At 47.3% G+C, this 24,967-nt stretch overlaps 1 protein-coding gene across 1 annotated transcript in view; it reads right to left on the reverse strand.

The window, feature by feature from the left end:
* ADAM12 (ADAM metallopeptidase domain 12) overlaps window positions 1–24,967 on the reverse strand; it is a 390,084-nt gene that overhangs the window by 132,257 nt on the left and 232,860 nt on the right. The window contains 1 exon segment of the mRNA NM_001001156.1: window positions 8,333–8,411. Within this exon segment, the coding sequence (NP_001001156.1) occupies window positions 8,333–8,411 (79 nt within the window).

Consider the following 24,967-nt stretch of genomic DNA (forward strand, 5'->3'; position numbering starts at 1 on the left):
TATTCACGTTCCCAGCTGGTTCAAGGCTCGGGCTCAGATTTCAGCCCGGCAGCCTCCCTCCCTGCCTGCAATCCCAACCTCTACACCCCCTGCTTCCACACCGAAGGCTGTCCTAGCCCCCTCTCTCCTGAGAGAAGGTGAGTCAGCACACCTGGGGTGCTGGTGGAGATGCAGTGCACTTTCCACACGGATTTGGCTCTGCCATTGCCTAGCTCCTAAAGCATCTTTGTCACGGATTCATCATGTCCCCTGTGGTCAGATGGCATGTTCCTCGAGGATGGGGACCGTGTCCCCTCCATCCTGCACAGCACTGTGGGGCACTGGGGCTTCCTCAGTTCCCATGGGCTTCAGAGCAGGGCACTCAGCAAATTCCCAGAGGGCTCCTGGTCTCTCCCTGTATCCCAGGACAGCAGGCGAGCCGAGCATCTTCTCCCCTCCTTCAGATGCATGTGCCAGGTATCTCTCTTCACAGCAAATACCAGCCCATTCCTGAAGTTGCCTCACTACAGTTTTATAGACCGAATTCCATGACAGAAGCACCACGGGCCAGGGAGTTAGAACAGACCCCTGTGTTTGCATCATAGTGGTTAGGAGCTCAGATCCTAGACTCAGGTTGTGTGAATTTGAATCCTTACTAGCTGGGAGCTTGGTCTGCCTACTGAAGCCCTCTGTGTCTCAGATTATTCAGCTGGGTATACAAATAACATATTGGGAGTGTCAAACAACCAAGGACACATAAAGCCCTTGGCACAATGCCTGGCATAGTGTTGGTGCTTACTCCATGTCTCCGTGGGCACTCAAGAACATTTGTTGTTGAGAGAGTGTGTGTGTGTGAATGAATGAGTGAATTCATGTATGAAAAGGTAGGGCGTGTCACCATCATGGGATTCCCATAGGAAGACTGGTCTCAGAATTTTGGACTTGCAGACCGGGGAGGGATCGAGGGAGGGACCGATGATCTGGGAGGATCAAAATACGAGTGAAACAGGGCATGGCATAAATAGAAGGATGTTCTAGAAGGATCATGTAGGCAGCAGTGGCAGCTGGAATACACGTAGGAGAGATGAAAAGCAGGGAGAAGTTTCAGGTGGCCAGAACATCTTCCAGCTGAGAAGTGAGGAGCTGGGCTGCAGCTGCTGCAGGGTCAGTGGATCAGGGAGGAGGGATAAGACGGCCGTGAAGGTGGAAAGCACTTTGGGACATGGTGAGGACCTGAGGGGAGGAGGGGGTGTCTAGTGCCTCATCAGTGAGACGACAGAGCAGCCTCGGAGACACAGGCAAGCCTGGAAGAGCTGATGAATTAGATGTGCGGTGAGTATACACATGGTAGGGAAACAAATTCCATTTTAAATCATTTTTTTAAAGAATTTGATAACAAACCTAGCTCATTTCCTTATGAGATGGAAATGGTCTCTGTCTCTCCTCCTACCCCCAGAACCATCTTTCACCCTCTTCAGATGCTCTCTAGCTGAGATGAAAAGTGGCTGACTCCCTAATAAACTCCCTAATAAATAAACACCACTTCCAAGCCAATGGTGGAAGATTCTACTCCTTTTGATGGGAAACACATTTGCCATGGAAGTGAATGGATGTCACTCAAACAATACTTTGAATCAAAATACGGGATTTCATGCCTTTCTAATGGTTCAGCCTCAGTTAACACTGATGGGCTCTTTTGGACGTCTTGTATAGCAAGTGTTTTCATAGATTTTTCCCATGAGAAATGTATATAACAAATGGAGCCCTTCTGGGTATTGCTCAGGTGCAGAAGCTCAAATCTTTTTCCTTCTCCCCATCTCCATGCCCCTGGCCTGCCATCTCCTCCTACCCTGGCTCTGGGCTCATCCATGAGAGCCAGCTGCCTGACCTTGCCGAATCTCTGCTCTTGCCTTTCTGATGACCTCCACACTGCAGCCAGTGGCGTCTTCCAAAGCCTATCCCTGGTTATGACAACCCCTGGGTTGACACCTTTTAGTAGCTTCCCCATCTTCCTCTCTGACAACCAGACTGTCCCCTTGGCCTTGAAATCCTACCTACTGTGGCCCCTGTCAAATTACAGGCAATTCCCCACCTCCAGGTAAAACTTGGCATCAGCCAGAAATGTCCTTCCCTTCCCCATCCCCTGGGTCATGCTTCCTCAACCTTCGCATCTTGGTTGACATGGCCCTTCTTCCATGAAGCCTTCCACGATTCCTTAGACTAGATTAAGCCCTTAGCCTGTCCTTCGGTGCACTCAGCACAGATTTTAATTCAGTCTGTGATTCTTAGAATTATGTCAGTCTCCACCCTCTAGCCCCGTGTGGGTTCTCTTGTCTGTTTTTATTCTCTGTGGCAGCCATGGGGCCTGGCACTGGGAAGGTGCTTTGTTAACACGCACAGAATGGAAGGATATGTTTGGACCAAAGTGCTGACAACACGTAGGAGACTTTCTGGAGGCCCATCCTGGCCTCCCCAGAGCTGACTTTCGGGGTGTAAACAGCATAAACGTCACATGCATTGTCTCCCACAAGAGATAGTGTAGGACGCAATTTCCTTAGATGTGGCCAGCAAAGGTTTGAGCCACAGATATTTTGTCCTGTCTGAACAACAGAGAGAGAAAAGACAAGGGACCAATTCCAAAATTAAATCAGCCACTAGTCTGCCTGTCAACCAGCTTATACTGATTGTTGAGAGATTAAATTTGAGAAAGAAAGACGCTAGCCAAAAAGTGGTTCTTATTTTATATATAATTTTAAATTTAGTGAAATTCACTGTGTGCTGACTTGGGGGGAAAGTGGGGTGAGTCAGCACATTTCTCCTTGTTTCCCAGCCTGATTCAATAGAAACAAAACCCCCAAAGCTGCATCCTTGTCTCTCCACCCACCCTCCCCACCCCTACCCCTACGAAAGACAATAGGAGGCTATGAGTTCCCTGAGAGGGTTTCTGCTGGAAGGACAGGCTGTCGAGGCCTGCGGGTTTTCTTTAAGCAAAAGCAACAGTTCACTCATCAGAACTGTACTCCAAGGAGTGGGGGAAGGTGGGTGTTGGACAAAGGGAAAAGTCATTGTTTGTGTAATTATAAAAGCAACATATGCTTATTGTTTCTGGAGGTTTGGACATGCCATTTCACCCAGCCTCTAGCTGTTTCTTCTATTGTATACAGATTCAAAGAGTCCAATGCAGATCAAAATACACTATGAATTTGTGTGTGTGTGTGTGCATGTGTGCGTGTGTGCATGTGTGTGTGTGTGAGTGTGTGTGTGAGTGTGTGTATGTGTGTGAGTGTGTGTGTGTATGCTCAGTCGTGTTAGACTCTTTGCGACCCCATGGACTGTAGCTCATCAGGCACCTCTGTCCATGGGGATTCTCTAGGCAAGGATACTGGAGTGGGTTGCCATTTCCTCCTCCAGGGGATCTTCCTGACGCAGCGACTGAATCCGCACCTCTTGCATTGGAAGGTGGATTCTTACCACTTGTGTGCCACGCTATGAGGTTACCTACCTCTGAAAGAGTGGTTTCTGGTACATTCCATCAAAGGACACAACTTAGGTCAGGGCACAAGTGAGCCTTCCTTCTATCTCTAAGCCTTATCTCCATAGGGTAGCTTATTCTTGCTAGCCAAGCCTGGGGGGGACCCATCTTCGGGAGGCTGGGGCCACAGAAGACCATTGTTTGGAATATTCCTCAGAGGGACGGGCCAGGCTTACCCACCCTTGGCTGAGGGAAGACAGTAAGGCTGGCCTCCTGGCCATTCCAAGGCAGGGACCCCACTCCCACCCCAGTCGGCAGGGACCAGAGGTTGCCAGGGCCTGCCCATTCCTGCCCTCCTTGCCCTGAGAAGATGCTTCCACGGGGAGAAATGAGGGATTAGATGCAGAGGGGAGGTGTTTGCCTGTCTGCACAGTTACCTCATGAAAAGATGAGGAGGAGGAGAAAGGAACTCCCTGTCCACACCCACTACACACACTCATAACAAATAGAAAACTACAGAGTTGCCACCAGACAGAGACAACCACGATCAACATTCCAGCACCTTGGGTCCAGGGTGCTTTCTGAGATGCCTGGATTTACAGTCATCAGCAAGCCAAGTTCCATACACCCCGGCAGTGGATGGACCCTTGTTTATCAAGTTCCCTATTTCTTCTCTCTTATCACATTTCTTCCCAAAAAGAGATAAAAAAACCAAAAATGCCTGAGAATAGGGAATGAGTCAGGGAGCTGGAGATACAAAACAAGAAACTATGAAAATTAACTTGGAAGCATATCTTAAAGCCGGAGGATGGTCTGCATTCGACCAGCACTTCCACCATCTACCAGTGACATTTGGAGGACTCCAGCCTATTGTCAAGTATTTCTAGAATCTCTTTTTTTCTGCTTTTAATTGGAACAACAATTTATTCTGTAAGGAAAAGCCGTCATGTTAACTCTAAAAGCATATTTTAAATGACATTGTCTTAGGAGACAAAAAGAGAGAGAGAGAAGAAAGTCAGGTGAATAATGCATGCCTGTCATGCTCAGCTCTTTGTGACCCCATGGACCGTGCGCACAGTGGTCTTCTGTCCCTGGGATTTTCCAGGCAAGAATACCAGCATGGGTTGCTACTTGCCCCTCCCAAGGGAAGTCAGTGCACCAGCAACTACTTGTATCTGAGATGGGCCCTCCTCTTTTGCGGTCCCCACCCTTGTCTTGGATTTCAGGCTCATACACCTGTCTCCCCACTGAACACCTTCACTTGACTGTCCCACCACAAACTCAACAGGGACAAACCTGTGTTCGCTGTGCCCTCTGCCTTCTAAAACCAACAGCTGCTCCTTCAGGATGCCACTGAGAAGCCACTTACCCGTCTTAAGCAGGAGGGATTTTAGTTTTCCTTAGTTTCTTTAGAGGTTTCTTTAGTTTTCTTTCCACCCCCTTGTGTTTTCACTCTGGAATTTTTATTGGGCCTAGGTTCTGTTCTCTTTAAAATATTTCAGACTTTTCTCCAACTTTTCCATCATCTCGCATTCCTGAAGGTGCTAGCATTCCTGAAGGTGCTAATTCTCTCCTTTTCCTTGTCACTTATGCTGGATTTTGCTAATTATGTGTTCCGTCATTTTGACTTTGGGTTATCTTTAATAATATTCTTCTTCCTTTTTGTTTTTGACATGGGAACCTTATGTAATCTGGCTGTATAAATATCCCTTGGTTCAGTTCAGTCGCTCAGTTGTGTCCAATTTTTTACGACCCCATGGACTGCAGCACTCCAGACCTCCCTGTCCTTCACCATCTCCTGGAGTCTGCTCAAACTCATGTCCATTGAGTTGGTGATGCCATCCAACCATCCCATCCTCTGTCGTCCCCTTCTCCTCCCGCCTTCAATCTTTCCCAGCATCAGGGTCTTTTCCAATGAGTCAGTTCTTCGCATCAGGTGGCGAATTGGAATTTTGACTTTAGTATCAGTCCTTCCAATGAATATTCAGGACTGATTTCCTTGAGGATTGACTGGTTGGATCTCCTTGCAGCCCAAGGGACTCTCAAGAGTCTTCCCCAACACTACAGTTCAAAAGCATCAATTCTTTGGGGCTGCTGTCTATGGGGTCGCACAGAGTTGGACACGACTGAAGCAACGTAGCAGCAGCAGCAGCAGCAGCTTTCTTTATAGTCCAACTCTCACATCCATACATGACTACTGGAAAAACCCATAGCTTTGACTAGACGCACCTTTGTCGGCAAAGTAATGTCTCTGCTTTTTAATATGCTGTCTAGGTTGGTCACAGAAATATCCCTGCTGCTGCTGCAGCTGCTAAGTCACTTCAGTTGTGTCCGACTGTGTGCGACCCCATGGACTGCAGCCTACCAGGCTTCTCCGTCCATGGGATTCTCCAGGCAAGAACACTGGAGTGGGCTGCCATTTCCCTCTCCAATGCATGAAAGTGGAAAGTGAAAGTGAAGTTGCTCAGTGGTGTCTGACTCTTAGCGACCCCATGGACTGCAGCCTACCAGGCTCCTCCATCCATGGGTTTTTCTGGGCAACAGTACTGGAGTGGGGTGCCATTGCCTTCTCCGAAATATCCCTAGAGAACTATTTTCAGTTGGCTTCAGCTTGGCCCCAGGGGATCCAGCACAGCTGACTTGCGACCACTTTTGAGGTCAGTACACTGAATGGGAGTCCCATCCCTATGCTGGTTTTAGAATTTGGGCACCAGTCCACCCTGTTTCAAATGTACAGTTTATAAGACCCGCTGGGCTTTCACTTTCTCTATTTTTTATGAAATTGTTGTTCACTCCAGGACACCTGGAGACAATTCTCTCTGTTTCCCCTTCTCTGGACTGGGGTTTTCCTTGTCCTTTTTTTTCACAGAGGAAGCACTTCTCTGGGGGCCTAACTTTTGTGGGATTCTCAATGCTTCTCTGATGGCTCAGTGGCTAAAGAATCCACTTGCAATGCAGGAGACAGAGAAGACGCGGGTTCGATCCCTGGGCTGGGAAGATTCCCTGGAGGAGGAAATGGCAACTCCCTCCAGTATTCTTGCCTGGAAAAGAGCCATGGACAGAGGACCCTGGTGGGCTACAGTCCATGGGGTCACAAAGAGTCGGACACGACTGAGGGACTGACACTTTCACTTTCAATTTCAGATGCCCACCTCTCTTGTCCCAACCCCCAAGCACTGAAGCACTGGGTCTCCTCTCTAAGTCCTGAATAGCCCATTGGGGTCCTATGACCTCAGTTCACCAGCCCAGTACTCTGAGCTTACATCCCTGCTTTGTTTCTTTTTTATTCCTTTTATTTTATTTTTTTTAACTTTTTATTTTTCACTCAAGTATAGCTGATTAACAATGTTGTGATAGTTTCAGATGGACTGCAAAGGGATTTAACCATACATACACCTGTATCCAATTTCCCCCAGATTCCCCTCATTCCCAGAGATTTATCTGACTCTCTCAAGCTTGCTCAGGCATGAATAAAAATTCTTATATGCCTTTTTTTTAACCCAAGGTTTTCAGGTGCTTTCTTTGGGCCTCAGTTCACTCTGTATACTCCTGGAAATCTGAAGGTAATGGGTTGGAAGTGCCAAACACGTGATAAAGAAAAGTGTTGGCATAATGCAGAGAAGGGAGAATTTGCTGCCTACGATGGAAAGCCTTTCAGTTCGTGTGTGTGTATGTGTGTTAGTCACTCAGTTGTGTCTGATTCTGTGACCCTATGGACTGTAGCCCACCAGGTTCCTCTGTCCATGGAATTCTCCAGGCAAGAATACTGGAGCCAGTTGCCATGTCCTCCTCCAGGGGGTCGTCTTGATCCAGGGATAGACCCAAGTCTCCTGCATTGCAGGCAGATTCTTTACCATCTGAGCTACCAGTTCAGTTCAGTTCAGTTGCTCAGTCATGTCCGACTCTTTGTGACCCCATGAACTGCAGCACGCCAGGCCTCCCTGTCCATCACCAACTCCCAGAGTTCACCCAAACCCATGTCCATCGAGTTGGTGATCCCATCCAACCATCTCATCCTCTCTTGTCCCCTTCTCCTCCTGCCCTCAATCTTTCCCAGCATCAGGGTCTTTTCAAATAAGTCAGCTCTTCGCATCTTTGGAAGTGCCAAACACGTGATAAAGAAAAGTGTTGGCATAATGCAGGTGGCCAAAGTATTGGAGTTTCAGCTTCAACACCAGTCCTTCCAATGAACACCCAGGACTGAGCCACCAAGGGAGCCCTAAAATTATTCTTTTTAAAACAAACACCCATAGCTCTTTAAAACACGTAACCATCAGTCTTCAGAGGCAACAACTCTCTTTAATGCCCACATTCACACCTGGGGCTGAGCACAATAGACGTTTGTTACAGGAATAAACAAAATTAACACCCTAAGTTACACAGAAAACTTCAGATATCAGAAAAGCCAAGCGCCGATAAATGTCACATACCAGTAACAACCAAGATACAGGATCATAGCAGTACGGCGGCTACATTTATGACAGGTTAAGCAGAGTCAGTTTTCCTTTGAATTTCTTTAAGGGTCTTACAAGTTTAACGCTGCCAAGTTCAGCCTGGGGATGACAGCTTTCTGAATCAACTCTCATTTGGGGTCGGTTTCCCGGAAGGATTTGCCTGGCTTAGCATCCCATAGTTTTTAGCAGGTGGATTCAATGTCAGCCTGCAATAAAGCTGTACCTTCAAGGACTGCCCTGGCACATACCTGGCCAAAGTCAAGTTTTTCTGGAGTTACAATGGAATGGCCAAACAGTAAGCGATGCCCAAGCTCTTCCGGGGTCTAACGGAAGGATCTGGGCAGGTGAATTTGCTGAGGATAAAACAGCTACGGAGTTTAAGCACAGATCTGATTGCATAGTATCCTGGTGTCCACGCAGGACTTACTGTGTAATTTCGGATGAGAGAGATGTCCGTGCCATCCTGTAGATAGTGGGTTTCCGTGAAACTGCTGGCGATGAGACCTCTGTGGAAAAATAAAAACCACATAAACCTGAGTGTAGATTCGTGTTGACATGTTGCTCGTATCTAGGCTGGACGGCGGCAAGGGTCCAACTCCCTCCTCACTGTACAGATGACCCCATGAGGCTCCCTCGGGCCTTCAACCTATTCAGGTTATCCAGAGGAGAGCCAGGAGACTCAGCATGTGCTCTGAACTGCAGCCCCTATGGTACACGTGGTGCCCTCCTCCCCCTCCCATCTCAGTCCTCCAACTCAGGCAGGTGTGTGTACACACGTGCTCATGTGCACAAGTACACACACACATGCAACACTTTTATGAACAGCACATGTAGATTTTCTGTGTGATGAACATTCTTAGGATTTACTCTCTTAATAACTTACACATATAACATACAGCAGTATTCATTATAGTTGGCAGAAACTCAGAAGAGGCCCACCCTTCTGAAGTCACATGGCCTCGCTATCTAGAATCAGCAGCTAAGCTCCCCATCGGGAAACATCATTTTGGATCCACAATACTGGCCCGCTAATTCGCCCACAGGTGAGGGAGCCAGCTGTCAATATTAAAATGTCAAAGAAGTGTTTCATACAATGATGAAATGTTAGAAAGAGTGCTGTAGGCAGGGGGGGAAATGACCTTGGTCATACTGAAATACTGAATTTCTAAGATGAATTGGTTAGAGGAGCAAACACCTCTAACTAAAATGGCCTGCGATCTACTAGACCTTCACTGAAGGCAGCAAAGCCTGAGTTTGCTTAGGTTTTAAACTATTCTGTGCTTTCTTCTGTCATACGTGCATTCTGTCCTTCTCAACATCGCCGCCACAAGTACTTCCTGTGCGCCTACTGCATGCTGGGTACACTGCCCAGGGAGGTGACAGAGCACAGTACTGGGCGGGGAGGGCTGTCACAGAGGCAGGAACAGAGTCTTCCTGGCTGAACAGATGCACAGCAGGTGGAGCGCAGGGAAAAGGGAAGGCTTTACAGAGAGCAGAGGAGGAGTCTGCGGGCAAAACTGGGCTGGGAGAAGCGGGTTCCAGGCAGAGGACAGCAAGGCCAGGAGACCCGAGGGTCTGGAATCTGGGTAGTCAGGTTGGTGGGAGGCAGGGAAAAGCTCTAAACACCTCTGCATTTTATCAGTCTGGGCACTAATGAGTTGTTGTGAGGTTGTTATGTCATGTCCAACTCTAATTGCAGTTGGTGATGGACAGGGAAGTCTACAGTCCATGGGGTTGCAAAAAGTCAGACACGACTGAGTGACTGAACTGAACTGATGCTTCCCTGTCCTTCACTGTCTCCCGGAGTTTGCTCAAACTCCTGTCCATTGAGTCGGTGATGCCATCCAACCATCTCATCCTCTGTCACCCCCTTCTCCTTTTGCTTTCTCATAAATGGCACCCTACTCCAGTACTCTTGCCTGGAAAATCCCATGGACAGAGGAGCCTGGTAGGCTGCAGTCCATGCTAAGGGTCGGACACGACTGAGCAACTTCACTTTCACTTTTCACTTTCATGCATTGGAGAAGGAAATGGCAACCCACTCCCGTGTTCTTGCCTGGAGAATCCCAGGGATGGGGAAGCCTGGTGGGCTGCCGTCTATGGGGTCACACAGAGTCAGACACGACTGAAGTGACTTAGCAGCAGCAGCAAGTGGAGAGTGTTTTAAACACTGGACTCTGCAGGAGGTGACAACACAGTGACGATGCTGTCCAACCCTCCTGTCCAGGGAATGCATGTCACACTGCTCAGTTCTTCTGGGGTCACTCCACCCCCAGCCCCACGATGAACCTGGGACCCAAGAGAACCCATCTCTAGTCTTGCCTGCAGCCTGCCTGGAGCTGGGGAATCTGGAGAAGCAGACTTTCCTTTTTTGCTCTCAGAGCTTCACACAAATGCACTCAAGGCTTCCTCCAGCTTGCGCCCTGGGTGCAGGAGGACACGGCCCCGGGAACACCCAGCCGTCACCAGCTGTGACACGGGACAAAAAGGGTAGTCTTTCTTCCAAGTGCCTCGGGGGTCCAGTTGGGCTCTACTTCTCCTCAATCAACCCCTGTCTTTTGCTTCAGCTGGTTCTGGTTGGGCTTTACAACCAAAGTCCTGATCAATATTGTTGTTGTTTAGTAGCTAACTCATACCTGACTCTTCTGTGACCCCATGGACTGTAGCCCACGAGGCTCCTCTGTTCACAGGATTCTCCAGGCAAGAATATGGGGTGGGTTGCCATTTCCTTCTCCAGGCAATCTTCCTGACCCAGAGATTGAACTCGTGTCTCCTGCATTGGCAGGCGGATTCTTTACCGCCGAGCCAGCAGGGAAGCCTGCCCTGATCATTATGGAAGAAATCAAAGCCGCAGTGCTGCAAATGTAACAGATGAGAGATAGGGTCCCCTTACAAAGTCAGATCTCTTCAGACTCTCTCCAGCCAAGTCCAGAGTTGAGAACCCTCTCCCACTTTTATGCGGGTTTCAATCTCTTTGGGACATGTCTGGTTTAAATCAGCCGGACCTTCACAGCGGGTCAGAGATGTGCTCTACTTAACAGTAAGCCTTTGAGAAGAATGTGCTAGGAATAGGAAACGCCGACCATTTCTCACACTCACTGACAAAGCTCGTGCACGCTCCGCACCATTACTCGTCCTCTGCTCAGGAGATCAGCCTCAGTGGAGGAGCCTAACCTCCCTTCTGGCTTCTGATCTCAAATCTGCATCTTCTCAGCATCGTCCTCTGAGCTGTCACAGGATCCCCAGGGTGGGCTTGCTGCCTGCAGCCCTGCCTGGAGGGTCAGGGGCAGAGGAAGGAGAGGGGTGGGGGAGGTGATGGAAGTCTGGAGAAGGAGCTGGTGGTCTTTCTTCATGTGGCCAGAGTTCCAGGGATGGGCGGGAGGTTGGTGACCTTGATGGGATAGCTGGGGGTTGGGGGGGGTGCGTGGGCTGAGGGGACGGCGACAGGGGAGGTCACAGAAACTTTCCTGAGGGTAGTTCTAAAGGGAAGCAGAGAGAGGACGGATGATCTAAAGGGACAGGATGCAGAAACGTGGGCAGAGAGGGGCAGGTGGTCGGTGCCTAGAGCACAGGTGTCAGCAAGGACAGAGCCTTCGCCTGTGCGAGATGGGACCTGTAACAGCCTAGAGTTGTTGGTGATGGAGGGGGCTTGGTCAGCTTCAATACGGCAGAGGAAGGAGAAAAAGAAAAATTTAATATACTGGAAACTACATTATTATGACTTATATGCTTTACTATTCAATAATAATTTTTCAGTATGCATCTCTCATTCATAATTGAGTAAATCTGTCTCTAACAATGCTGGATGGTCTCTTTTTGGACAAGGGCTTCCCAGGTGGCTCAGTGGTAAAGAATCCACCTGTGAAGTAGGAAACGCAGGTTCGATCCCTGGGTCTGGAAGATCCCCTGGAGAAGGAAATGGCAAGCCACTCCAGTATTCTTGCCTGGGAAATCCCATGGACAGAGGAGCCTGGAGTTGCAAAGAGTCAGACATGACTGAGCAGCTAAAGCACCACCACCACCTTTTGGACAAATCAAGGTGTATGAATACCTAATGCTAAGAACTCCTGGAGAAGGCAATGGCAGCAAGTGTTCTTGCTTGAAATATCTCATGGATGGAGGAGCCTGGTAGGCTACAGTCCATGGGGTTGCAAAGAGTCGGACATGACCGAGCGACTTCACTTTCTAATGCTAAGAAGAGTACAGAGAGGAGGAATTTGTAGAGCAAAGAGAGCATTTCAAGGCTTTCCAACTGAAAGATGGATGTCCAAGGAGATCATTCCCTTCATGGGTGAGAAATACAGAAAATCTGTCTAGAAAGCTGGGGACTGGAGAAAATGAGTTTCGGGTCAACAACAGTCAGCAAACTGGTGGATAAGAAGAATACGGGGGTTTAACAACAGTAAAGTGAATAAAGAGGTTTTAAAATGTGACTTAGTCCCCTAATACAAAGATGCATGAGTATTTCTGCCTAAAGACTCACTATTTTTCATTGTATCCAAACGCCACTTAAACAGAAACACAAGAACCGTCACATTTTGAGTGTAGTGGGTTCCTAAGTCCTCTCCTGTGTCCCTTGTATTGACAGAGGGGAAAGTGGGGACGGTCTGAGCATGTCCCCCTATAGCTAAGACACTGAGGGACATACGCCTTTTTGAGTAGAGTCTGAAAGGGGAACCTGGGCTTGCAGCTCAGACACACCGACGCTGCTGTGAATATCGCGTCTTCACTGGTGCGGCGCAGGGAGAATAGAGGCTCGGACTCTCCTGCAGCAACCCGGGCGTGGAGAGCTCAGAAAACCCAGAGCTTTCTCCAGCCTCAGTTTCCCATAAGGGACAAGGGCATGAGACAGGAGAGAAGCCAGATGGACTGGGCTCCGAGGCTGAGGCTCATCCTCTGGGCCCAGGAACTGGGGGTCCGTGGCCCACACACCATGTATCAGAACCCACCCTTCTCTGCTCTGATATTGTCTCAGTGCCAGATGGTCCAGCCCCCAGTCCCAGGTTGTGAAGTGCCCAGGGCAGTGACACGGTCCTGGTCCCTCGTGGGGGGGGGGTCCCACCACTGCCCTATGGGGACCCCTTGAGTGGCTCCCCACCCGCCTGGGATGCAATCCCAAAGCTTTCCACGGCCTCCCAGCCACTCACAACCTCATCTCCCCAGTGCATCATGCCTGTCTTCCCTGTGGCTCATTCTCCCCCAGCCAGCGTGCCTTCTGCCTTTTTCTAGAACATTCCATAACCTCTCCCACTTAGGGCCCTTGCGTTTTCTCTGCCATGCACCTGGAACATTCTCCACCTGGCTCTATACAGGGCTGGCTGCTTTCTGTCCTATAGGTATGAGTTTAACCATCTTCGCAGATGGCCCTTTCCAGACCATCTTATCTAGAGTAGGCTCCACCATCCATATTCCCCACATCACAGAACTCCTTCACTTTCCTATCTTGTTGATTCATCTGTTTATTTATTTGGCTATATTCCCTCAAGAATTTAAGCCACCAGAAGGCTCTTTGCTCTCTGTGGCTCCACCCCCAGCCCAGGCACTGTGCTAAGCCCTTTATGTGAACCAGTGAAGTTGCTCAGTCGTGTCTGACTCTTTGCAATCCCATGGACTGTAGCCTACCAGACTCCTCCATCCATGGGATTTTCCAGGCAAGAGTACTGGAGTGGGTTGCCATTTCCTTCTTTAGGGAATCTTCCCAACCTAGGGACCTAGGGACCTTGAGACCTAGGGATCGAACCTAGGTCTCCTGCATTACAGGCAGACACTTTGCCATCTGAACCACCAGGGAAACCCCTAGGTACTGGTTTTATCGCAATGTAAACGAGGATGCCAAGAGACAGGGAGATTAGCTGACCTGCCCAAGGCCACACTGCACACGGCAGCATCCAGATGCTTTTGCTTCAGAACCTGCTCTCTTAACCTCTGTGTGGCACTGCCTTTCCCAGCTGGTCAAGAGATAATTGCCGAGTACCGGTTGTACTGGCTGTGCCAAGTGTCGGCTGAATACACGCTGAGCAGAATAACAGATGGATGGAAGCGGGGACAGATGGGTGGATGACTGGATCTGAGGGGAATGCTGAAGGCACATTCTCTTTCTGTCTAAGGTCATCCCTTCCCAGGTGGCCCCTAGTGGTAAAGAATCTGCCTACTAATGCAGGAGACATAAGAGATGTGGGTTCAATTCCTGGGTTGTGAAGATCCCCTGGAAGAGGGCATGGCAACCCACTCCAGTATTCTTGCCTGGAAAATTCCCTGAAGAGGAGCCTGGTGGGCTATAGTACATGGGGCTGCCAAGAGCCAGAAATGACAGAAGCGACTGAGAACAGACACCCCCTCCTAACCCCAGTAACACCTGACTCTCATCCCTCTTAGGTACCATGACCCACAGAGGAGCTATGGAAACAACTGGGAAGTCACTCAGGTGAAGCTTTCTGAGACGCATGTTTAATTTAAAAGGGGCTGGAAGTCCAATGTCCCTGGAGAAAGCCAAGAGGAGTGGATGGACAATGGCCCTATTGGAAATGTGACTGCAATGCACCCGTTTCCCTTAGATTTCCCCAAGGAGAAAATCCAATTAGATGGATTCTGGATGTCAGCAAATGGAGACCGAAGGTGAACGCATAATTTCATGAGAACATTCTTTTTCTCTGCTTATTAGATTAGCTGATCTAACGAGGCATTTGGTTCCTCTCTACACCGGAAAATAAAATGCCAGGAATTGATTTTGCTGTTTTCCATTTGTTTTGTTGTTACAAGTGGGACCTCAATATTCTCTCATTTAACCAACATTTATTGTGCTGGACATTGGGCATACGACCCCAAGAGCTCACCATTGGGTGGAGGACAGACCCAAAGAGAGGTCAGAGTCCTGTGATAGAGATACACCCAAAGCATTGTGGGAATTCAAGGAAAGGCTTCCAACCCAGGGCGAGGTGGTACCCAAGTGAGTCGTGGGAGATGGGGAAGAAGGAGTCAGGTTGAGAGGGGTTAGTGAGGTGGAGAGGATGAAAAGAGAATATTCGCGATAAAGTCACTGCACCCTCAAAGGCAGGGAGGCCTGGAGGGTAGAAAACCAGCATGCCAGTGGGGGCTGGGCGCAGGGGGTGAGACTCCATGGAATCCCTAGTTGTTGAGGTGCAGAGTGTGAGGTAAGGAGATGTGCTGTTGTTCAGATCAGCAGGTTGGGAACAAGTGTCACCGACCCCGTGCCATGCAATGCATGCATGTGTGCAAAGTCACTTCAGTCATGTCTGACTCTTTGCATCCCCGTGGACTATAGCCCACCAGGCTCCTCGGTCCATGGGATTCTCCAGGCAGGAATACTGGAGTGAGTTGCCATGCCCTCCTCCAGGGGATCTTCCCAAGCTAGGGATCGAACCTGCATCTCTTATGTCTCCTGCATTGGCAGGCGGGTTCTTTACCACTAGCGCCAACTGGGAAGCCCCCTACTATGCACTAAGGAGCCATTAAATGTGGCAGAGATCTGAGCAGATACAAGCTTTGGAGCTAAAGGCCACTCTGATAGTCGTTTAAGTAAAACTCTGAGAGGGAAGAGACCACCAGGCACAGGAAGGTTAATTAAGAGGCTGGCGGGAATCTCTGAACAAAGAGGGGCCAGACCAGGACAGGAGCCTTTGGGGTGGGAAATTCAGGAGACAGACAGAATTAGGAACCTCAGTTGTCAGCTGAAACGGGTGAGTCCCAAGGGAGGAAAAGGAGAGGATGAATTCAGCATTGAGCCTGTGTTGAGTGCAAGGGGCCTGAGGTCACTCTCCTGTATCTTCCAGTTAGCAGCTGACTCTGAGAAGCTCAGGTGCAGGAAGTGGCTTGGAGTGAAGATGGAGAGGCAGACCCTCAGGTAGCACACGCTTGCTTTCTATGAGGACAAGTAAAATCTCGCCCTTTCCAGCTGAGTATGGTGTTTTCTGATGTCAGAGTCTTTGGTGGTGTATAGGGCTGAAAAACGATCATTTAGTATTTACAGTAAAAGGTTATGATGGAGATACATACATTATGATTTTATACATACCTCCTTTTAAAATTTGTTGCATTTCTGAAATGATTTCTGTATTGAAATAAAAACCATTACTCCCAAATTGCTTTTTTGGGGAATCAATATTGAAATGATCCTACTCTAAATTGACCATTATATAATTTAGTTACATTTTTTAAATGAGATGGATTTCACCAAAATGACATAGTTTATTCCCCAAAGCGTAGGAAAGCAGGAAGAAACACTGCTCACTTTTCCCTCTGTGACGGGGGCTCGACGGGGGCTCTTTCTGTAGCACCCGCCTTTGGAGTGAGCTAACCCCTCCCTTGCGTCCTGCCAACATTCTGCTGCAGGATTTTCCCTCTTCTATTCTGTTTCCTGTTGACTTGTCTTCTCCCACATTGAGTTAAGGGACAAAAGCTACATTCCTAAGCCTGGCATAATGCCTTGTTGTTTTCATTTAGTTGCTTTTTAGTTGTTGTTTAGCTGTTGTTGTTGTTGTTTAGTTGTTTAAGTCATGTCCAATTCTTTTGTGACCCCATGGACTGTAACCCGCCAGGCTTCTCTGTCCATGAGATTTCCCAGGCAAGAATACTGGAGTGGGTTGCCATTTCCTCCTCCAGGGGGATTTTCCCAACCCAGGGATTGAACCCATGTCTCCTGCATTGGCAGGTGGGTTCTTTACCACTGAACCACCAGGGAAGTCCAATATAATGCAAAAGCTTAATCAATAAATCTCTCTCTTTAGTTGCTAAGTCATGTCTGACTCTTGGGACCCCATGGACTGTAGCCTGCCAGGCTCCTCTGTCCATGGGATTCTCCAGAATCCCAGAATCTTTAAGAATACGGAAGTGGGTTTAGAGGGTACAAACAATCACTATCACAGAAAATTCTCGAAGAGCTGACTCACTGGAAAAGACCCTGATGCTGGGAATGATTGGGGGCAGGAGGAGAAGGGGACGACAGAGGATGAGAGGGCTGGATGGCATCACCGACTCGATGGACGTGAGTTTGGGTGAACTCCGGGAGTTGGTGACAGACAGGGAGGCCTGGCGTGCTGTGGTTCATGGGGTCGCAAAGAGTCGGATACGGCTGAACGACTGAACTGAATTGATCACAGAAAAGCAACCCTGTTTGGACAGAATGTAGTCAAACTAATTGGATCAATAAAAGAATAAAAGAAATGTCTTTCTTTTCTTGATTCAAAATTGTTATCACCGATCATGCAGGGGGCATGCAGGGTGGGAACGATCACATTCCCTTCCTTGTTATTTCAATAGTTCCAAACACTGTCAGGCCGTCAAGACCCACCCTGACAACTTGACATCAACGTTAGAACCGCTTAAATGACAGAAACAGGGAAAGGAGAGCTTAGAGATTGGCATCAATTACTCTGAATACGAAAATCTCATTGATGACATGTCATCTTTTTCCTGTTACTTCTTTGAAGATGATGCGAATGGTTTGTGGGTTTAATTATTCTATGCAGCATATTCAAGCCAAAGCATTATAAGACAGCGCTTGTTTGTCAACGAACACCAGAAGGCACTTCAGTCACTTTCTGCAAGGAAGTCACACTAACGCTGGAGGCTTCAGTGAGCTTCCTAGTGAAACCCATTTGGTATTCAAAGGCTCCAGTCCAGTTTTCTCCTGAAGATTTACTCCACCGCAAGTTATTATTCCACAAATTACAAAATCATTCATATATAAATTTGGGTAATGGTTTTCTTTTATGAGAATTTGGAAATACAGCTCCAAAGACTTTCACATGGCTTGGAGCGTTAACAAAATGCATCGTACAATAAAAATCATAATTAAAATTCATGATCAGGGTTTTCTGAGTTACTAAAAAGAATATCTTTTATTGAAAAGTTACCTATTCCTCAACCAGAGCTAAAGTAAATACAGAGAAAAGATTGAGGAAAAAAGCCAGAATGTATCCAGATAGGATTCTGGATTCTTCTACATCCTGGAAGAACTTGCTCTGGTTTTTAGTGAACAGTCTGTCTAGATGGGCTGGAATCATGGGGCTCAAGGCTGATGTCATTAGAGCTTATGGACGATTTTTAAAACAACTTAAAAAAAAATCCTTTGGCATGTGGGATCTTAGTTCCCAGAGTAGGGATTGAACCTGTGCCCCCTGCATTGGCAGCCTGAAGCCCTAACCACTGGACCACCAGGGAAGTCCCCTCTGGATGACTTTATGGCAAGATCAGACCACTGAACAATTCTCTATAAAGACAGCGCATTGAGGTAAGAAATAATAGGAGGAAACGGAAACTAAGAGAAAGAATCAGAGACTTGGTATTTACCACACCTGAGCTTTGCCTGAATTTCTTTCAGAACATAATCTTTGTACATATTTATGATTCTTGTTTTCCTTATGGGAAGAGTTACCATAAGCCATTAAATAACATATGCTCTGGCGTCTTGATTTGGGGCTGAAGCAAGGTACCGCCACCAACACTATCCATGTCCTGTTACCTTCATCAGCTGCACATCTCCCTCCTAACCCTGCTGTCTGTTGGCTCACAGTGTATCGGGCGGCATGCCACCTGCTTGTCAAGTGTACTGTCTTACTTTTCTTGGCAGAGACCTGGTGGTATAGGGACCACTATCAACTGCCTAACAAGGAAGAGGAAAACACTCACAGAGCGTAAACGACTTGTCCAAAGCCACACAGCCACGCCTGTACAGACTGAACCTGACTCTGCTTGGCTCCAAAGCCACCCTCATCCTGACCACTGGCCAACACTGCCTTGCCAGGAAGACATGATTCTGACAGCCTGAAAAACAAGCAGCAGCAAATTATACTCCCTCTTTTTCTGAAATCATGTTTTCCACAGTGCTAAATGGGGCTTATCCTGTTTCACTTAGCACTCAATTCAATTTAGCTATAAACGTCAAATTATTTTTGGTTACAATTTTGGCATTTGGGATCCTAACGATTTAGAACTGTACATCTGTATGAACAGTGAAGCATTTATATAAGGTTTTCTTTTGTTATTTTTCATTTGCTAAGAGACTCAAAATGATCAAAACAATTTTTTTCCCTGGAATTAAAAAAGAAAAGTTTTCTCTCTCCAGCTCTCTCTCATTTAGTTTCACAAACGATAATAAATAAAACTGTTGATACAGCATTTTAGCAACTGTAGGGGACAATTAGACTTTCTGCAAAATAATTTCATAATATACTGCTTGTCATTTTAAGTCACAAGTACACAGAATTTTGGATCCAGTCCTGTGGCACTGATGCTGAAGTATTCATGTTGCCGTCTGTGATAGTTACGACTACGCAGAAGACCCTCTCCATTTATGAAGTGAACAAATCACATGTGCCATTGTGGACAGTTGTAGACTCAGTAGAAATCTCTTTAAGAACAGCAGGGCTGATTTGCCAACTGTGTTTTCCAGCTGGAACGTGAAAGCAGGTGAACAACGGTGGGTTCCTGTCTTTACAGTTCCGCAGCTGGCATTTTACATGGGCCGAAAGCTTTTAGGGCTGCGTTCCCCCTTTTAAACGACCACCTGCAGTTCAGAAGTCTCTGGACTGTGGGCTTACAACTGTTCTTTTTTTTTTTTTTGGCTACACCATCTAGCTTGCGAGATATTAGTTCCCTGACCAAGGACGGAACCGGGGCCCGTGGGAGTGAAAGTGCTGAGCCCTAACTACTGGACCAGCAGGGAATCCCCTGTTTTAGGCTGTTCTTGATGTGATAAGCCTGTCTGCATAGTATGAGATCTGTCGAGCTTAATTAACACGCTTTTTAGAAATACAGGGCTGTAAAACAGGAAAAGTTGAAAATTAAGTGAACTATTATTTTCACAGGTAAATAAAGCTCCACACCCACTTCTCTCAGAAAGGACTGTGAGAACAGACTCTGTAGCTTCCATTTCACTCTTCAACATCACTGCCAACATAGGTAAAACAGCTGTTCTTTTTAAGCGTAAGAATTTGCGTCTTCCTTTTGAAAAATACCAGTTGGCTGTAACAGCAGCAGCAGAAGCTTGTATTGGATTGAACGTTTATGAAGCAAAAGTCCTTTATAGGCATTGTTTTATTTAACTTTGACAACAGCTATAGTCAGGAGGTGCCTGTTTTGAGATGAGGAACCTAGGCTCAGAGAGGTTAAGTGACTTATCTATGGTGGCTCAGTTACTACCATGAAGGTAGTGCAACTTCGCCATCCAAGCCCTTCCCTACACTTAACACAATCTCTCCTTTCCCTTCACCTTCCATTTGCCCTTTCTGCTCATCTCCTGTTAAATGGACACTATATTTAATGTGCCAGTACTTGACTTTGAAAACAATTAGAGAGGAAGTATAGCTTGGATTGGGTGACTCTTTCCATTTCCCATTTATTGCCATGGCTTTGGAATGGGAAGGAGCACTTAGGAATGATCTGAATCAGGGTTCTGATCACCTCTAGTCTGAGGAACAGTCGTCGCCTAGGTGTGGTGACTTATGTGTACTGGTGTGGTGAAGGTTGACACTGTTCCATGGAGAGGTGGATGGAGGTTTCAGTAGCATAGGTGAATGGAGAATCGAGCCCATTTATGTTGATTACTGGTGCTGTCACTTGAAAATAATCAAGTAGGTTTGACACCAGAAGCCAAGTCAACTTTACTCATTTCCTAACTGCCCCTCTTTCCTTAAATGAAGGTGGCATTTATGAGCTGCTACTCGCCAGCTCCCATACGGTCTACAATGTGCAGAGACATTGTCACAACCAGTGGTTCTTAAACGTTTGCAAGAACAGTGTGAGGCTGGCATTCTGGCTACTTCACGGATGTAGAAACTGAGGTTCAGAGGTGTTAGGACATTTGTCCAGGGTCACAGAGGTACTAGTGGCAAGAGACTGAGGCTGTCGGATGCTAACATACCTTACACCCAGCCCGGGCCCACCACTTGTATGTGGACATAAAGGCTGCCCTCTCCGCCAGCAAAATTCTCGGTTGGTCATTTGAAGGAATGCTTTTACCCAACTGAATAACTGAATGGAGGGCACAAGGGGGCTGAAGCTGAGAGAAGAGTCCCCCACTGGGGTCAGTACTAAAGGGTTGGCGTGGGGTCTTCCTTAATCACTTTTGAGGCTCCGGCCTCTGGGCCAGTTCCTGCTCCCAAAAGGCTTTCAGTCAATATCTTAGGACAAACTTGGGCTGATGTATTTCCAAGTAATAAAAAAAATTGACGGTAGACAAATCTACCTTCAAAACACATCTCTGACAGCAGGATAACCATAGTGGTTGAGAGCAAATCTGGCTCCACCATTTTCTTCTCTGGTGACCTTGGGCAAAAAGCTTGACCTGGTTGTACTGCCATTTCCTCATCTAAAAAGGGAAGAGGGGCTCCCTGGGGCTCCAGTGGTTAAGACTCTGTGCTTCTACTGGAGGAGGGACAGGTTCGACCCCTGGTCGGGGAACTAAGATCTTGGATGCTGTGCAATGTGGCAAATAAATAAATAAAACAAGGATAATAGGATCTTCTCGTAGGGTTTCTGTGAAGATAATATACATTAAACACTTATAAACATGTTCTCAAAGAACATGAGCGATTGTTGTTATTAAGCCTGTCGGTTTCCATCCACCTTACCTCCCATCCTCCTCGTCCATCACCACCTCCCTCATCTGCCCTTCTGGGAAGGCCTGTATGCCAGCCTCCTGCTTTTGCTCCTACCCCGCTGCCGTCCAGTATTGGCCAAAGTGAGCCAGAGTGTCAGGTTTTTGAAAACAAAAAAATCAGACCACATCACTCTGTCACTTAAAACCACACACGTGGCTTCTTCCAGAACCCAGAATCAATTTCAACTTCCATAGCATGGACTGGCCCCCACACCCCCTCACCCCTCCAGGTCCAGGTCACTTCACTTCTTTCCTTCTTACCTTAGTCTGGGACATGCTTCCCTCTTTCTCTGCTGGGCCAGCAACTAGTAGCCCTCACCCTAAGCAGCACTTTCCGGAGCAGGGTTCCCGGCCTGACCCTTCCTATATCTGGTCTCCTCTGTTCCCCACCCCACCCCCACCCCCAGGCAGCATCTCACTTTGATTCTGTGCTCATCACATTTATTGCTTATTTGCTCTGTGATCTGTTTGAGGCGTGTATCCCCCATTAGGGAAGGGGCCTCATCCATCTTGGCTCAGATGGTAAATAATCCGCCTGCAATGCAGGAGACCTGAGTTCGATCCTGGGGTTGGGAAGATTCCCTGGAGAAGGAAATGGCAACACAATCCAGTATTCTTGGCTGGAAAACTCCACGGAAAGAGGAGTCTGGTGAGCTACAGTCCATGGAGTCTCAAAGAGTCAGACACGACTGGGCGACTTATGCAACAACACTCAATCTGTCTGAGCCCCTCTGTATCCTCAGCCCTAGATTTGAGCTTGGAACCCAGTTATTATTGTTCAGCTGCTCAGTCATGTCTGACTCTTTGTGACCCTGTGGCCTGCAGCACGCTAGGCTTCCCAGTAGGTGTTCAGTAAAGCACTTTTGGAAGGAATGTAAACATCAAGAATGAGAAAAATACATTGGAGGCACTCAGAAACAATATTGAGTTATTAATGAACTGCTGATCTTTGGGGGTATGAGAAAGTGTTTCTTCCTGCTTCAAAAACCAAGAACCAAAGACCACTACCACCACCACCCAAAACACACACACACACACACACACACACACACACACACACACACACACACACACACACACACACACATACACACACACACACACACACACACACACACACACACACACACACACACACAATCTCACTGATAAAAGATATTTTGACCCTTAAAAGTTCTGCCACCTAGCACAGATCTGGCCTTTGCTTCACACTGTGGAACAAAGAAAACACTTAATTTATTTTTTTCAAAGAGCATTTTCTTGATTTTCAGCTTAAAAGAAAGTCTAGTCAGATTATTCAGAACCATCAATGAAAACTCCCTTAAATCGATGGGCATACAACTTTAAACCCGAGAAGCAAGATGATCAGTCTGCCTGGACCCACAAATCAGCCAATACTTGAGGGGCTGCGGGAGTTACCTTGCTGGAAGTCCAGCCAGACTGCAGGTCTGATGACCTGGGAACCTGCTCTACAGAAATCTGGATGCCGTTCAGCCTGTTTTCCTCACCCACATCGCTCAAGGAGGAACTTTATTAACTGGTGCTCTGGGGCAAAAGAGGGGATGTTCTTGGCCTAGGGATGTTCTGGCGGAAGCCAGCCCGCCAGCTCCCAGGCAGACCTGCCGAGCAGCCAGCTGGGCTCACTTCAACACTGACCTGCACTGAACCAAACCCACAGAGTGCGTGTTCTATCCAATGTGTTCCTTCTGCTTGCTCAAAGAGAGCTCTGATCTGCAGATTTCCATGCCATCAGCACCAAGGGAGGGTTGCCAGGAGTGGCCTAGGGCAGGAAAAGGACCCTCACTTTCTGAGCTCTCCGAATCCGCCACGGAACGGTTCAGACCCTCTTGCTGATGCTTCTAAGTGATGTGGTTGGGTTTGGGAAAGGGTGTCGTTCTCCTTTCTTAAAAAAGGCCTCAGGGAGCGAACCCGGGTGTGTGGAGCCCTGGCCGCCAAGAGCACCCTCTTTCTTGCTGTGGGCCGGAAAGAGCCCCAGATTTATGCCAACGGAGTGGGCACGAATGTTCACGAAAGAGCTGTTTAAGAGATACAAATCCTTAGGACAATGAAGGGGCGTAAAACGCAAAATGGAAAACAAAATCATAAACCCCATCTGAATTCTAGTTGCTCCATTCTTTACAGGAAATATTCTTCTGTCTCCCCTTTTTTTTTTAAAAAAAAAGGAAGAAGAAAGAAAGAAAAAGAAGCCACAATAAAAGTATTGTAATACCCAATGTAAATATTTCTGTTTCCCAGTAACTATTCTAAATGCTTGGATGATTTACTACCTGATCAGCAGCTGGGCTTCTTTCTCTTTTTGTGTGTGTATCTGGAAGGATTTTGCATTTAGACCTGATGCTGTGAAACTTTCAGAGAAGAAGGGCCAAAGAACAGACACCGGTGACGACGGCCACTGATGGATTTCTCTCCAAGGGAAAGGCCTCATCAATCGACATCCCCACAGCTGGGTGTCTGAACTCTTCGCTTTCTCCGTGTGGGCCCTGATAGAGTAAATGGACACTTCTCACAGCATTTTGATTTCTTATTCAATTGTAGTTCCCTGGGTTACAGAAGAATTTGTAATTATTAATTAATTAATTAACTAATTAATACTAAGAGCTAACCTCCTACAAGTACTTAAGAGGTTTAGTCAGAATGGTGGTTGGGGATACACGATGTTGCTTTCATTATTCTTAAGATAGAGTGATATGAACAACCTTGCTGATCTAGTTAAATAATGAAATACATGACAAGATATCACCCTGGGTCAGGAAAAACAGAGATATTTAGTAGGTAAACTGTTAGTAGCTCAGTCATGTCTGACTCTTTTCAACCCCAAGGACTATAGCATGCCAGGCTCCTCTGTCCGTGGGATTCTGCAGGCAAGAATATTGGAGTGGGTTGCCATTCCCTTCTCCAGGAATTATCCCAACCCAGGGATCGAATCTGGGTCTCCTGCATCGCAGACAAATTCTTTACCACCTGAGCCACCGTGGAACAAGTCTCAAATCATGAAACTGGTTAAAAACCACAACCTGGGTGATGAATTGGGTTGTATTTGATTGAAGCAGTAATTCATTACACTTACGAAATCTGCAGAGCTCACCAGCTATCTGGGAATGCATTCCTTACTTGGAGTGCATTAAAGAAAAAAAAAAACTGCTGCTAGCATTGCAGCAATGACAAATCTTACAGCTCTCAGCAACGAGTGAGAGCTTTTTCCTTCTAGACGTAAGTTCTCCATTGTGAAGTCTCCCAGATGTCCTGAGTACAGGGCAAAAACGAACACCTCCTCCACGTGCCCAGCCCAGAACATTACTTCATTCCTCTGGACAAACTTTGGCCAGAAAAAAAAAAAAAGACAAACATGCTTCCAATATTTCTGGCTTCTCAGCCATGGATCTGTTTCTCAGATGACAAAGAACTGTGGTTTCTTAAAAAAAA

The sequence above is a fragment of the Bos taurus genome, chromosome 26, assembly GCF_002263795.3.
Source record: "Bos taurus isolate L1 Dominette 01449 registration number 42190680 breed Hereford chromosome 26, ARS-UCD2.0, whole genome shotgun sequence".
NCBI lineage: Eukaryota > Metazoa > Chordata > Mammalia > Artiodactyla > Bovidae > Bos > Bos taurus.